The sequence below is a fragment of the Melopsittacus undulatus genome, chromosome 11 (assembly GCF_012275295.1).
Source record: "Melopsittacus undulatus isolate bMelUnd1 chromosome 11, bMelUnd1.mat.Z, whole genome shotgun sequence".
Taxonomy (NCBI): domain Eukaryota; kingdom Metazoa; phylum Chordata; class Aves; order Psittaciformes; family Psittaculidae; genus Melopsittacus; species Melopsittacus undulatus.
In genome coordinates this window covers 18,525,590-18,540,856 of record NC_047537.1, presented here as the reverse complement: position 1 = coordinate 18,540,856, position 15,267 = coordinate 18,525,590, and the positions used below count along the sequence as shown (strand labels likewise).

General features: G+C 44.2%; 1 protein-coding gene across 2 annotated transcripts in view; it reads left to right on the top strand.

The window, feature by feature from the left end:
* Positions 1-4,259: 4,259 nt before the first annotated feature.
* The window catches only part of ASPSCR1 (ASPSCR1 tether for SLC2A4, UBX domain containing), a 37,410-nt gene continuing 26,402 nt past the window's right edge, over positions 4,260-15,267 (top strand). The window contains exons 1-7 of one of the 2 annotated variants that reach the window (XM_005144204.3): positions 4,260-4,358; positions 4,431-4,486; positions 5,328-5,439; positions 8,273-8,373; positions 12,277-12,334; positions 13,150-13,223; positions 14,048-14,486. In XM_005144204.3, coding sequence (XP_005144261.2) covers positions 4,260-4,358; positions 4,431-4,486; positions 5,328-5,439; positions 8,273-8,373; positions 12,277-12,334; positions 13,150-13,223; positions 14,048-14,486 — 939 coding nt within the window. The remainder of the gene's footprint in view (positions 4,359-4,430; positions 4,487-5,327; positions 5,440-8,272; positions 8,374-12,276; positions 12,335-13,149; positions 13,224-14,047; positions 14,487-15,267) is intronic. The other variant, XM_031044882.2, reaches the window with a different exon arrangement.

Sequence of the window (15,267 nt, the reverse complement as noted above, 5' to 3'; positions counted from 1 at the left end):
AGGGCAAAGTTAAAGTTGCAGATCTTTGGGCCTTTGTCCAAAGTGTTGAAGCAAAGACATTTAAATTGTGTCTGTCTTGGCCTTACTTCTGGCACTGGTAACAGGATTTCCTTCAGAGCACTCATAATTTTTGTGTTACCTGTCACAAAGGAGCAAGGGGCTGTTACAAAGAGTGTAGATTACACAGTATGTGAGGTTATGGCATGAGAGACTGCTCTCTTCTAGATATTTAAATCCAGTACAGTTTGACATGCTGAACTTGAGAGAACATCCAAGTGCACATAGGTTTCAAAGAATTTTGTTCTTCAGAAGGAGAGGTTTGCTAAGTTTTAGGCTTTTAAAAGAAACACCCTACATTGAATGGCTTGGGCTTGGTATGGAAAGAAGCTCAAAGAAAACTGTGGAGGAATTGGACTCCTGCTCCAGGCACTGGAGATTGGGCATTTTTATGGGTGGGGGTAAGGCTTGCAGGAGGCCAGCAAGAGATTCTTAATGATTGGGAATAATGTTAAGGGAGATGCTGTTACTATTTAATGCTTTTCAAAATGAAATATCCTGCAGGATGTTCCATTATGTCCTCATATGTGTTGAAATGTATTGGACTGTGATATACTATTGTATAATGAAATTAGACAGTTCTGAGATTCCCTACAGTTCTGTCAGGACCAGGGCAGCTCTAGGACTTGCCTCTCAGAAGCTGAGAGGATGATACCCCAAGTCCTGGCCAGCACTTATGCCTTGAGTACCTTTCCCCTCTGTAGCCAGCTCTCATACCTGGTGTAGGCAGCTCTTGCAGCCCTGGCTCAGCTGAACTCCCCTGACTTGTTTCTTGGGTCTTGTGTTGATTAAAAGCACGACACAATGTGCTGTGCAATGCTCTGGTAGGGAACAACACTCTTGAACATCCCCAGGACTCTGGTAATTGGCAGCACATACTGTTGGTACAGATGGGAGGAAATCTTTTTGGAATGGTCATTACTGTGGTAAGTAACTATTGTTCTGTATTATAGTTTGGAACTGGTGACAACATGTTTCTAGATGGTCATAGTTAAATTCCTATCAATTTAAAAGAAATTAAAAAGGGGGGGGGAGGATTCTATGCTTTATCATTAAGCAAATCTATGCATGATTCTCTGTGTGGCTGTGGCAATGCAAACTTGCATCGTGCCAGGGGTACAGGTCTAAAGCAAAGCACTAGCTGCCAGGAAGGGAAGGTGATTTTAGGGAAAGGTCATTCTGCAGCTTGTTCACTGTAACCACAAATGAAATGCAGGTTCTGAGGAGGTCTTGGCATGGCATACGTTTTGCCCACCTGGCAGACTTGTAGGCATCACTTGGTCCTGACAGTGGCAGAAAACCAAGTTGTTAAGGGTATTTTTAACTATTCCCTAATGAGTTCTTCTTTCTTTGTAGCACTTTAATGAACTCCAGGTTGTAGTTACCTCCCCCCTTCTTTCTCTCCCAATGCTTCTAATTTCAGATAAATATTTGAGATTAGAAGTGGCTGTGGGTATGAAATATGACCCTTAACCTCCATGCGACTTTCTGATTATGACATGTCATTAAAAAACAGATTAATCTCTCCAATCCCACAACTTGGAAATGTCCAGCTCAAATTACATTGTTGTCTTTTTAACAGGAGCAACGTTTCTTTAAGGGATGTGTCACTTCCAAATGCAAAATAGAAAACAGCTGCCTGTTTCAGACATCAAATAGGAGCTACCCCCCTACAGAAACAAGACCAGTTCAGGGGGCTCCGTGTAACTCAAAATGTATCTTTTAGAATCCCATGTCTGCTCCACCTCAGCAGATGAACAATCACTGGTGTTAACATGTCCATTAGAATTGCTTCTTCTTACCTTCTCTGAAGGTACTGATGAGTGGAAGGACAAGATGTCTTCACTCTGTGTGAGATACTTGCAGAGCTTTGGGTCTGAACCTTATTTTAAAGACTTAGATGAATTTGCACACCATAGATATTTGTTGCACCCTTCATAGGCAAATATCTGTCAACTTTCAGAACAGTCTTGCCCTTAAGGCCTCATATATGTGAAGGGTTCTTCACATATTTTACAGCAAAGGCAATTAAAAAGGTAGAGAATGATAAGAAGCATGTCTCTAGACTTGTGAGTGTTACAGAGATGGAAACAGAGAATGATTAGTGATTGTTTCTTGATAAAAGCTGTGGAACACCAAGGAAGAAACTCTAAATCAAAGTTAGGTACTTCTGTCGTACCACACAATTTGACTGTGGCATCCACTGCCCCAGGTCCTGCGGGTGCCAAAACTGCAGGTGGGCTCAAAATGTGGCTGGGCAAATTCATGTAGGGGAAATCCATCAGATTAGATGTAAAGACACACCTCTGACTTGGGATGTCTACAAGATGCGGTCTGGTGAAAACTGGAAGTTAATACTGGGGAAAATATAATGGCAGTCTGCTGTTCTGCTGCTGTTCCCAGCTGCTGTCAGAGGCAGTGCTGTCATTACCTTGGTGTGAGCTGTTCTGAGGGAGAAACTCTTCTACAGTGTGGGGCCTCTCTCCTATGAAAGAGAATCGTGAGAGGATGGTCAGAACCTCCCTGCACAATACTGACTTTGAGAGTATGAACAAAGTTCTTCACTACATAAGCTGAGAACTGACAAGTGAAAGGATGGTGGCAATACCTCTGTATACAGCTGTTGTGTTTATATTCAGAAAGCTGCACAGCTGCTTAGCTAAAATAGTAAAAACAAGTGCACACAGACAACTTCAGGGTATTGACAGATGACTGACGAGTTATTGTGCTGTTCTGTGGTAACTGGCTATACACCTCTTGTCCATCCCAGCTCTGAAAGTGAAATACACCGACTTCAACCATTTTAATGTGTTTAGGATTTACAAACATGGCCTGGGATGCCAATATCCTGAGTGCTGTAGCTGTGTAGGTAATATGATGATACTTCCCAACAGAATGGAAAGAACAAGTGTAAAGGCATGCTTAGGTGTTATTTTTAAAGAACACATTATACATCAGGACACCCTTTGTTACTATTAATACAACTTAATTGAGTAGCTATGGTGTTGGGAGGACTCAGGAATTCACATGTATAAGCAAGTGGATGTCTCTCCATCACTAGAATTCCCCTCCACTCTTTTTCTCCTTTCTCTCACACTGCTGATAAGGTAAAAACAAGCGTTATCTTTTACTAAAGTGTCTTTCCCTTAAAAGGATATTTTTCCTTTATAAGCCAAACAGAGCAGACATTTTTGTGGGCGCTGGGGGTGGCAGTGGGGACTTAAGCTCAACATATATGACAAATATAGAAGAAGTAGAGAAAGTATTTGCCATGTGGTTACAACTTAGGCTAAATAAATTCCAGTGGTTACCCAAACTAAGGGTTGGGTTTTTTTTCCTTATGATAGCAAACAAAAGAGTTGAATCTCTGAGAGTGCCTTCGACACTGAAAAGGTGGTGCCGAGAGTGAAAGGTTATGAAATGTTGTATATTAGATAATCTCAGCTCCCTGCAGCTGCAGTGCCCTTGTCTGAACGACTGAGTTTGCAACACTAACCCTGAGATGCACAATCCACATCTTGGGTTGGTTGCTGTTTTGACCAGGAATGGCCTTCGGAGGCCACGGGGGGCTGTGGTTTGCCTTCACCCGCGGTGTCCTGACTGCGGCACCTGTGTGGCAGGGGGAGCGCTCCCTGCAACGTGGCTGTCGCCGTCAGGAGCTGTTGTGCTTTGCCCAGGAGCACCGCTCCGGTACCCGCAGCCGGCCGCAGCCATCGCCGCTTGGTAAAGACCAGAGAGATTTGAGGTGCCTCGATGTGCAGCGCGCCCGCTCCGCTGCCCAGGCACAGCGAAGAAACGTTTTGTGTCTTCAGGGTTGTGTGACCGATGCTAACACTGCAAACCCGCCGGGAACCGCTCAGCCCTGGCTCCGGTTCCCCCCGCTCCACTGCTCTCTCCCTCGGCCGAGCGGACAGCGTGTGCCCGGTGCCCTGCTCCGAGCGCCGGTACCGCGACCTCCCACCTCGGTCACCCGGGCACAGGCCCCAACCCTGACCCTCGACCTCCGGCTCTGCCCTGACCCTTAACCAGGCCCAGGCCCCGGAAGTCCCCGGCCGGCCCCCTCAGCCCGGGACTCGCCCGCCGCGGCCGCCTGACCGGTGCCTCGGCTCCTCGACGGGGCGGGGCGCGGTCTGCAACAGGGGCGGCCCCGGGGCCCAGCTCCGCCCCAACCGCGCGGGGCCGGCGCCTCGGAGGGAGGGAAGATGGCGGCGGCGGGCGGGGGGGGTGCCGCGGTGTCGGTGCTGGCCCCCAGCGGGCGGCGGGTCACAGTACGGGTGGGGCCCGGCACGGTGCTGCTTCAGGTGGGTCCGGGGGGCGGCGGCGCGGCGGCGGCAGGCCCGGCCCGGCCCGTAACGCCTCTGTTCTCTCCGCAGATCCTCGAGGAGGTCTGTAGGAAGCAGGGCGGCAGCCCCGGGGAGTACGGCCTCAAGTGAGTGTCACAGCGGGGCCGGCGGCAGCTCTGCCCGGGCCCTAGTGAGGGCTGCTCCGCGCCGCCGGTGGCAGAGGCCCAGCGTGGGTCCGCGGCTGCGCACCCGGACAGGGTCGGGCCCGGCGGTGTCGAAGTCGCCCTCCGCGCCCTTGGCAAGGGGCCGAGCCGGTGCCGAAGGCCTGCCCGTGGCCCGGCGCGCTGCCGGGCGGGGGCTGCCACGGGGGGTGCCCGGGGTTGCGGGCCCCGAGCTCAGGGGGATGCTCATAGTCATGGGGAGAGAGGGTCCGTGGGCTGCTGTTCTCCAGCAAAGGGATTTTGTTCAGGTAACCTCTCCCGGTTTCCCCGTGCCAAGTTCCCTTTGCTCCTTGAATAGATACCGAGATGCTGTGTAAGTTCCACAGAGGTGTCTTCCCACATCCGCAGTTGTAGCTCACTGACTGACAGGGCTCCAGTCGCACCCTGTGGCTTGATCTTTTACGGTATCATAAGCAAGAGGCTATTTGAGTGGCAGTAAAAAGAGTACCTTTTTATTTAACACTGAGCACCAGGCTTGACTATTCAGTTCTGTTTCTCTCTTAAAGCCTGAGGAGAAACATAAATTTGAGTATCTTATTTGTGATCTCTACAAACTGCAGCTTTTTGATATGCAGAATAATTTTTTGTGGACTGTTTTCTGAGTTACCAGTTCTGCATTGCTGAATGCTGCTCTATGGCTCCTAATCAGCCTGCAAGGAATTATCTTGCTCAATAATTGGACTTTTCGTTGTTGTCAGTCCCTGAAGTGATCTGAAGGTTACACAGGATGGTTCCTGGTGTTTTCATGGGCTCTGTTCTTGTTTAGGTTTCAGAGGAGCGTGTTGGATCTCTCTTTACAGTGGAGATTTGCCAGGCTGCCCAACAATGCCAAGCTGGAGATGGTGCCAGTCTCTAATAGAGTGGGAACTGGAAACATGGTATGTTGGTTTTCGCAGTGTGCTCGATTAGTTCAGTTGTCACTTTTGCTGAACGTGATCATGTCAGATCTCATGAGCAAGAGCATGGTTAGACTTGGCCAATGCTTGAGTGGAAGACCACCCAAAGACTGGTTGAGGTGTGGTGGAAAGTGGTAATTCAGTAGCTGGAAGTCTTTGCTTACAGTTTGCATGCTGATGGAGTTCCAGCTGCAAGTGGAGGATAGGGAGATCTTTTGGGGCACATGAAAAACTAGTAGTCATAAATGTGTAGGAAGTTAAACATCATTGATGACTTTGCTCAGCAGTTCAGTTACTAACTCAGTTAAATTTTCTAATTTCTATTTCTGTTGCTGTTGTCTGCCTCTGGATTTTGACTAAATCTCACATTCTTACAAGATTCTCTTTTGCTTCTTTCCCAGCACTGCTCTTCATGGTGTATTCACACAGCTTTAGAATGTTTTGTGACATGCATTGTGTTTAGGGGTTGCCAAATGTCCCTGCTTTGTACAACTTGCAAACAGCTTCTGGATGCTGTGTTCTGCAGGAATTACTATCATGTTTAGGAGGTTTAAAAATCTTTGATGCATGTCGTTCTTACAGCTGGAGACATGAGTTTTGAAATGATGCATAGGTGTTAATGAGTATAAACATTGAATGTGCTACAAATGGTGTATGGTCTTACTTAAGTGGCCTGGGAATGAAAATCTGTCTGTCACTGACAGTCATCTCTCTTCTTACAGACTTCCTCAGGTGGAGTTTCTCATTTTTTGAGGAAGTTTCAGGTCTATTAGTGCTACTCTCTCAATGTCTCTGTCAAATTGTGTTAGTGGTATTTTGTCATAGGCAATTGCTGTACCTGTCACATAGACACACTGATGAACACTGTAGAGAACTCTGTAGTGCACAAAGGTTTTGCAGTCTCTGCTGTAGTTCACTGTGGGTGTGCAGTGCAGTTTGGGGAGTCACAAATGTCTGTATTTTTCTCTGTAAAACCTCCATGGACTTTGTTTTGGTGCTAATGTTTTGTTCTAACTTTGTTTTAGAAAGAAGTTTGTGCTCCATATGACATATTTCATTAAAAAAATACCACAAGCTGGTAGCATCTGCTTAAAATTTTCAGTTAAAAAAGTTGTGAAAGGGGTGAGAAGGACTGTGCATTGTAGGAGAAGGTTTATAACATGGGATCACTGCTTTAGATCACAAAGGAGAAGAGCCAATGAAAGTTTAACTTATTATGGTTTAGTTGTATTTCAGCAGAACAGTCTACAGAAGTGACTCCAAGGTTTCCCTTGGAGTGCTTGTTGCTGTTCTATGGAGCTGAGAAGATATAGTAAATATGCTTGTGAAGAGTAAAGTCTAAACAGAGTTGCTGTCCCATAAAATAAGAGCAGAGATTCTACTTGGAAGGATTTTACAGACAGTATAAGAAAACACTTTGTACAGAACAACTGACCAAAAGAATTCACTGCTACAGGGAATGTCAAATACTGTAGGGAGTTAAAAACAGCCAGTTAACTGTGATGAGAGCTGACTCTGGTGGCATTGGTATTATGCCCTGATACAATGGCAGCTGAGATGTAGGCTTGATCATGCAGGCTGGCTGCAGTAATGTTGGGATGAATTTGGTTCTGTGCCTTTTGTTATTGTCTCTTTATTGAGATAACTTGCATGGAAGTAGGTGTGCTTTCCTGTGGTCACTGGCAGCAGTCTTACCTCTAGAGCCAGAACACTGGTTTGGATAAATTGTGAGTTTGTTCAGCAAACCTGATATTTTTTAAAGTAGATGGATTTCTTTCACATGTAAAAATCATTAATTCCCATAAGACAGTTCTTTAGTGACAGGTTGAACAAATTCTCCTTTGTGGTGGTGGGTGATATAGGGGTACCATCACTACAGTTCTAGTGTTAAAGTTGTTAACCTTCTGTTTATGTGTTTGTAAACTTAAAAGATAATTGGCATTGGTCTCTTATTTATAGAGCCTGGGATTTGCAAAAAGACTTCTAGTTGACTGAATAGGGCTTTCGTGACATGCTTAGCTTTGAACTGTTGCCCAGAAACTGATGCAACTGGTAGTCTGAATTTCTGGGCTGGATTCTTATAGAATGGTGATGTCAGCTGTCATCACTCTGCTCTAGCTGAGAATAATGTAATACTTGTCTCCAGCATAGGAGAAACCAGGAGGTTGTGTTAATGGTGGGATGACAACAACTAGTTCTGTTGGCTAGTTGTTGATGATGTCACTGTTCCCTTTATGTAGAAAAACTCCTGTCTCCAGCAGATGACAGTTTGCAGTCCTGTAAGGACTGGTAGGAGCTGAGGCAGATGACAAACATATTCCACCAAGGAAATCACAGTTGATCACTGGAGTGTGTGGTGCCTGTTTTTTCCCATTGCACTCTTGCTCTCCCCCTCATGCGTTCCCATGTGTCACTCACTCTCACAGAGTGAGAGGATGCACTGACACTGTTGGTAGGGACACATAGAAACACTGAATGGGACGTTTGCATTGGCCTGTCTCAGAATACATTTCAGTTCAGGATGTGTCAGGGAAGAAGGTGCAGGAAAGCTGGTTAATAGTCAAGGATTGCCTTTTCCATGCTCAGGAGCTGTCCATTCCAATGGGAAGTCAGGTAAAAATGCCAGACTCCTAAAGTAATCATTTGAATACACTTCTTCATTTTTAATAGTGTAATCCCCTGGAGGAAGTGTTTAGAAGGAGGTCATGTTTTTTTGGATAGCAGGTTCTACAGATCACTGAAATACCTAAACAAGTTGTAAAGATAAGGAAGTTTACATTTAGTTTTCAGATAAATTCAGTGTGTTTTCCCACAGGTTCGGATCGCATTGCAGTTGGATGATGGCTCCCGTTTACAAGACACCTTTCTCTGTGAACAGACTTTGTGGGAACTTCTCAACCATTTTGCAAAGATTAGGTGAGCAACACAGTGAGAAAATACATATTTAGGTGTAACTCTGCATGACAGTATTTAGTTGTAGTTACAGTGATCCAGATAAGTCCTGCGGATTTGTAGAAATTGCATTTATTTGACTGTGGTTTTTCATGTACCACACAAGAGGTTTGCCTTTTCCTTGCTCTTTTAGATTTGACACTCCATAGTTTCATTATTTTTTAGTATTGGAGTAGCACTCCTTGTTCAGGGCATGAACTGGTAACGGACTGCTAAGGCCAGGAAGAAACTATACTTATATATTATGATGCCCCATCCCTGGCAGTGCTCAGTGCCAGTTTGGACGAGCTTTGGAGCAGCCTGCTCTAGTGGAAGGTGTTCCTGCCCATGGCAGGGGGTTGGAACTGGATGAGCTTTAAAGTCCTTTCAAATCTGAACTGTTCCGTGATTCTATGATTATTCAAGAAAATATGGAGCTTTCAGCAGGCTAATGTGGAATCTTCAGAAGATTGATTAAGTCCTGTTTAAATGGAAGAATTTCTGGTCTTACATTGTTGAATATATGCAGGTGTTATAAATCTTATTATTTGAGTCCAGTCTACATTAGTTTGACTTAAAAGTATTGTTTTGTTTTGAAATGTAGAGCTAATAAACTCTTCTCCAAAGACAGTTCTCTTATTTTTGTCATGGCTTGGCAGATGAAGCCTTGAAGCTGTGACAGCCATTCTATTCTGGACAGAATTTCCAAATTTCATTTTTGTCTATGGTAGTTGGCTTTGCCTTTCTCTTGATAATGTTCTTTTCCCCCCCTAGATTTTATATTTTTAGCTTGTTCTTTCTCTTACATTCCTCACCTTCCAGTAATTGTTGTGTTGCATTTTAATCTCTTGCTCATTTGTACAAATGCTGTGCTATGCTATTGTGCAAATAGGAACTATTTTTGTTAGTTTCTCCAACCAATTAAATACTCATATAAAGAGGCAGTGGCTTTCTGTGTCAAAACTTCGGAAGTCTGCAAGGCTGTGGTGCTGGAAGAGCTGTGAAATGAGTGGTCAATAGTAAAGCTGATGGTGCAGTATGGTTCAGATCAGCACAATCTTTATGGTACAGGATGCAAAATACTGGATTGGCAGCTGTAGTAATTGACTGGTGATGAGTGTGTGTTAGTACTAGACAAACGTGTACTAGCATAAATTGCTTTAACTGAAAACTTAAAGTTGTTTGTTCTACACTGCAATTGAAATATCCTAAGAAGCATAAACCCATGGTTCTGGGCTGAGCTGGCTGACATTAGCTCATCAAGTTAGGCTTGCATAGTGTGGCTGGAGTTGCTCTGGAGCTGTTTCCACAGTAAAGCAGCTAATTCTTCCAACCTCCCATTGATGTGCTGTTCCTTTCTTGCTAGCTTAGTAGGACTTGCCTGTAACAAGGTCAAAGGAATGACTAGTGCTGCTGGCCCAAGGGAGGGAGTTTGGATCAGGAACATCTTCTGTATAGCAGTAAGGGATTGAAGAGATAGTGCTCACCTCCTGCCCTCCTGTCTAACTCCCTTCAAATTGTTTCTGCAGCTTTGTAGGGAATTGGCTTAAATAGCTGATGCAGCTGAAAAATATTATTGTCCCTACATTATCTTTCAGATAGCTAAATTTTCTAACCCAGTTAAGGGTTGTCTCTCATAGGCAGTTATGACAGGAAGTGTAGCATGTCTGGAAACAAGGGTCCAAAAGAGGAAGCAGCAGGTGGGTAGGAGTGGTGCATGTCAGTTTTTGTACTCAGCGTGTTGTTGCATCAAACCATAGTTTGGGGTAATGCATGAGGCAGTCTACTGACTAAAGTGGTACAAATGAGCCTTACTTACCATTCGCTTTGTCTTTAATGGTCAGGGACCTCATCTACCCTGTGACATTTACCCAAGTCAAAAGGGACAGTCTTGGTGTAAATACTAGAGAGAAGACAATGATTTTTCTTTTGATTGAGGAAAGAGGTAGAAAAAAAGGAGGTACAATTTTTCTAGGTGTTTAGGGGCCCTCTTGTACTTTACTACCTACTTTGTGCTCTCTGCTCATTGCAGTTCAGGAACTGCTAGATTGGTGGGGGTGGCAGTTATGAACAGTGGCAAATAGCCTTTGTGTGGCTTTCTCACGCATTTGCTGCTTATTTCTCAATAATAAAATTATAAGCATTTATATAGAATTATAAAATTAAGATTTTGAGCTTTTTATATAGTTTTGCTCCTTTGGAGGTTTTTTTGTTGATTTTTGTTTATTTTTTGGTACAGATTATTGTAATACTAATAGCTGATGTACATGCTGCTCTTTTTAAGCTTCTTAAGTGCTGCAGTATGCTAAGCATTATTAGCTTCAGCTCATAAGACACAGCTGTTCTTCCCTGCCCCCTGGAAGCTCAGATGTTTGGATGGACTTTGCAAACTTTTGATTAAGTTCAGCAAGCAGCAAAGATGCTGCCTCAGACAGTCACAAACCACCTGGATCTGTAGCCATTCATATAGATTTCTTGGGCTGAGCTGCTTTTCAGCGTATTGACTCAGTTGACTAACTAGTCAGCTAGTTGCTGCCTTTTGCTGAGTCCTTCCTTTGACTTTCCAACTGGAGACCTTTTCCTGGAATACTCAGCTGCTCTAAGTGCGTGAGGGGAAGTATTCTAAATCCACTGGAATTTCCCCCGGGTTTTCAGCGTCCATCTTGGCTAATTGGGTATGGAGAAGGTCTGGAAGCTATTGTAAGGCTGCTCCTCCTCTCAGCGTGTGGCAGTCCTTGCACAAGATGTTTACAGGCCCTGTCAGATCACTACATGAAGGAATCTAATCTGCTTGCCGTTCCCCTTCTGAAGAACATCACATCAAAGAAATGACAGTGTGTTTGATGTGTGTGCTTGCCTCAGTGAATGCATGTAACGGATTAACAGCAGCTGGAGGAGGAGCCTGCTGGCTTCCAAGAGTTATAGAAAAATAAGTCTCTGGGGGATCTTTGCTTGGAGTCTGTTCTGCAGAGACTGGTTGAGGGCACAAGCATTGTATACCCTTTTAGCAGGAGGCCTGGGAGAACTGTTGCTTTTCTGTCTCCCACTCTTGCCTGGCTGGCAGCTTCAGCAGCTCTGAGGCTGTTCTATATAGAAGCAGTTGCAATTTGGACACTTGAAGACAGTTTTGACAATGACTGTGTCTCTTTGCTGCTTTGTGGTATCATTCATTAAGGTCAGATATTTTCAATAAATTTTTAGAAGACTCTTCAATCCAAATTGTTTTTTGGATTGAAGCAGAAAGCAGTTTTGGAAGGTAAATTAAACTAGGTTGTGGAAGTCAAAGTGGTTTCGTCTCTTATGGGTCTGCGTGATGAGCACGTGTGTTCCATTTTACCTTGGTTCTCTCCTCGTAAATGGTAATCATCCACCTTTCCTGATAGACAGGCAACTTGAGGTTCAAGCTTTCATTTCTCTGATTTGCTTCATTTCATTCAATTCACAGTATTTCATTCTGTTTGTTGTGATGCACACATGGAAAGAAACTGACCTGTCCTCAAGACAAGTACAGTCTAAAGTCTGGTAACTCTTAACTTAGAGAATGGATTAAAAAGAGCAAGTATTACTGAATTGTGATCCAGAATGGGTATTAAAGCACATGAAGAATGATGTGCTCAAATTTATCTGGTAGGAGCAGCTAATTTCAGAGCTAACTTTAATTATTTCTACTTGGGTTTTAAGCTTTCAGGGCTGCATTTAAGGAACAGTGAATGCATTGGAGCAAGTTCTTTACATAATGTCTAGTACTGATTCTGTGTGACGGTTGTGGGTCATGGGACGTGGAGGAGAGGGCTGCTAGCTAACAGCACTTCTTGCTATTACTGTGCATTGGTTTTGGGGGCAGTAGGCTGGTCTACAGGTGCTGCAGTATTTTGCTTTTTACTGCAGGGAGTTTATGGAACAACATGGTGAATTCTCTCCGGTCTGTGTTTACATGAGAGATGAGGTAAGTCAGCAAAGTCATCTTAACTGTCTCTCCTCCTTCTGTCCCTAAAAAATAAAGAAACCTCAGCTCTGCTTTCCAACCTGGAAAGTGTTTCTTTTGAACTTTCTTGAGAGGGGAAGTAGAAAAATGTTGGTCTTTTCAAAGCATGACGTGTCTGTATGGAAAAAAGCTCTCTTGGAACGTAACACTGGGCTGTTTAGACCTCTGAGCCCATAAAATGAGCTCAATGACCTGTTTGTGTTTTTCTTTCCAACTTCTTTTAAAGCTTGAATCAAAACAGTGGCTTCATTTTAATAAATATTTGCTTTTCTCTGTGTTTTGATCTTTTGCTATTAATGTTTTGTTTAATATTTTGTGTGTGTATATTATGGAATTTGCTCTCCCTAGCTGTCCCTTCACTTCCCACTGACCTCTGTGAACAGATCATCTTTATTCTGGAACAGGTCGTTACAAACATGGGAGGTGTACGTAATGAAATTGTCTGTCTGTCAGCTCTGAGATGTTGCCAGTGATTTAACTTCTGACATGAAAATAATGCTTTGCTGAGGTTGGATCTGAGTGGGATGGATGTATGGGATGAAAGAATATGTAGGTCGTCTTCCCTTCACATCATTTAATAAGCAGTTAATTTGGTACAGCAGTACAGGTGAATACAGATGCATTCTGATCTCATTTCCAGCTGCAGAGTGTGTTTTGTGCTGTTTCTGGTGCTGTGTGATGTTTGTTTGGATACAGGCTTCGTTCTAGAAAGAGCACTTTACACACCCTCTCCGGGAGGCAGCTGCCACAATTACTTCCCTCTGGTTTTGTTGCAGATCGCAGGAAAAAACGCCCTAGAGAAGACAACGCTGAAGTCACTTGGCCTGACTGGAGGCAGCGCCATCGTCAGGTTGGGAGGAGCAAAGTTTGAGCTCTATTTTTATCTTTTTACTCTGGGGGTGAATTTGTTTTATTTAAAATAAAAAAAAACAAACAAAAAAAAAGGAAGGCTGGGGGGGGGACCCCAAGAGAAAGAGCTCAGAGTGAAAACAGACAGCTCAGCAGTGACAACCAAACAGCGCTCAGGAATGACAGTCACACAGCTCTGGATTGTTGCATTTGCTTTTTATCAGAAACTGCTGCCCAGATGTGCTCCCCGCAGCTGCAGCCGCTGCCACTGACCCTCATGTGCACATTAAAGGAGCTTGTTTGTTTCTTTCTTCCTCTTTATTTATTTATTTTTTCTTCTTTCCTGTGAGTGGAACAGACAATTCAAAGTGAAAAATCTTTCTGAGAGGGCAGTTGCCTACCACTTCATTCTTCCCTGCCTCCCAGTCCCTGCAATGCCTCCTGCTGACTGGGAGGGTGAGGTAGGGGACAATGACAGCCTTTCTGTGATCTAGCCAGTTCTTTGCTTTATATCCCGGAGGCAGGAGCGATTGGAAGCTGTGCTTTATGACTCACTGCTGCTTTTTCCTGGAAGCCAGAGTTCTTCCTGTGGAGTTGGTAGTTCCTGTTCTGGTGGGTTTTTTTTTTGCGCAAACCCCTGTCCCCCACCCTTAACTTCAGAGCAACTAGAGCTTGTTCTTTGTGAGTGTCTGGAAGCAGCAGATCATTATATTAGGGGATATTTCAGTCTAGCTGTCTTTATGCCATGGTCATGTTGGGAATGGGGAGGGAAGTACTGTTAGGATAAATGGATTCGTATTTATTCATTTTCATGTCTTCTCTAAGAGTTGTCATGAAGAAATGCAGTTCATCTGGTCAGGAGGAAGCTGTGGGTGCCACGGTGCAGTGTAATGAGTTGACAGTGAGGCAAGACTCAAGTGAAGGAGCAGAGGATGTTCCCCTACCTCAAGCAAACACATTCCCAAAGGACTTGGACCATGGGGATGTGGCCATGTCTTTAAACAGCTGCACAGACAAGCAAGACTCAATTAGAGAATCTCCTACCACCTTGGAGGAGCTGTGGCCTTCCTCAGAGCCTGAGTCGACCCCATTTGTCCCTTTTTCTGGAGATGGACAGCGTCTGGGGGACTCTTCTATAGCTGCACCATTTCTTGGGTTAGATACGTCATCTTCAGTGTTGCCAACAACAACTTCTAGCCCTGGAGGCCCTTCTAAGCCAAAGAAGTCTAAGAACAGCCAAGAACTGCAAAAGGAGCAAGAACAGGTAAGGGAAAACTTGTTTGCAATGAGGGCTTTTTTTATCCTGCCTTGCTTGAGGCTGAACCCCTACAAGGAAAAAGATGTTTCCATACTTAAGGCTTTTTCCCTATAATATGGAGTTAGATGTCTTGGCAGAACTAGATGTCACCAGACTTGTGTTTTGTAATACTCTGAAGGTGCTTACTGCTTATCGTAACTGACTGAACTCCCAGATCACATGGAAGGTACAAGCTTGCTAGTTTTATATCTGGAAAGGGATAACATTTGTAGCTTGTTGTAGGATTGTCCTAGGAGCAGAAGTGGTCTTAATAGGGTTGTTGCAACTTCATTCCATGACTTTGAAGATCTGAAAACATGTTCAGAGATTCATGTAGGTTGTAAGGTGTGCTCTGATTTCTCATCTGAGCCTTTCTGTGGAACACAGAAATCCATAGTAAAGCCACTGTAAAAGCATTATCCCATGCTGACAGTTGTTAACATCTGCTTCCTCAGAGTTCCTTCTGCCTGTGGTCACTCTGACTTACCTTTTAACTCTTTCAGTGACACGTGGTAGAATGAAAGGGGTATAGAGCTAGGAATATAATTTTTCAGCTGTGGTTGCATCTCACTTGCTAAGAGTTCAATACTTGGAAAAAAAATCCCAAACAAACAGGCCTAGACCATTTTCTTTTAGTCCAGTCCCATCCCTTCTGTGTGTCTAATTTTCATAGTATTGCAGATGAAGCAGAAAGCTTCCATCCTTTTCCTTCTGTATTTCTGCTTGCATATAAAAGTCTTTTCTGTCT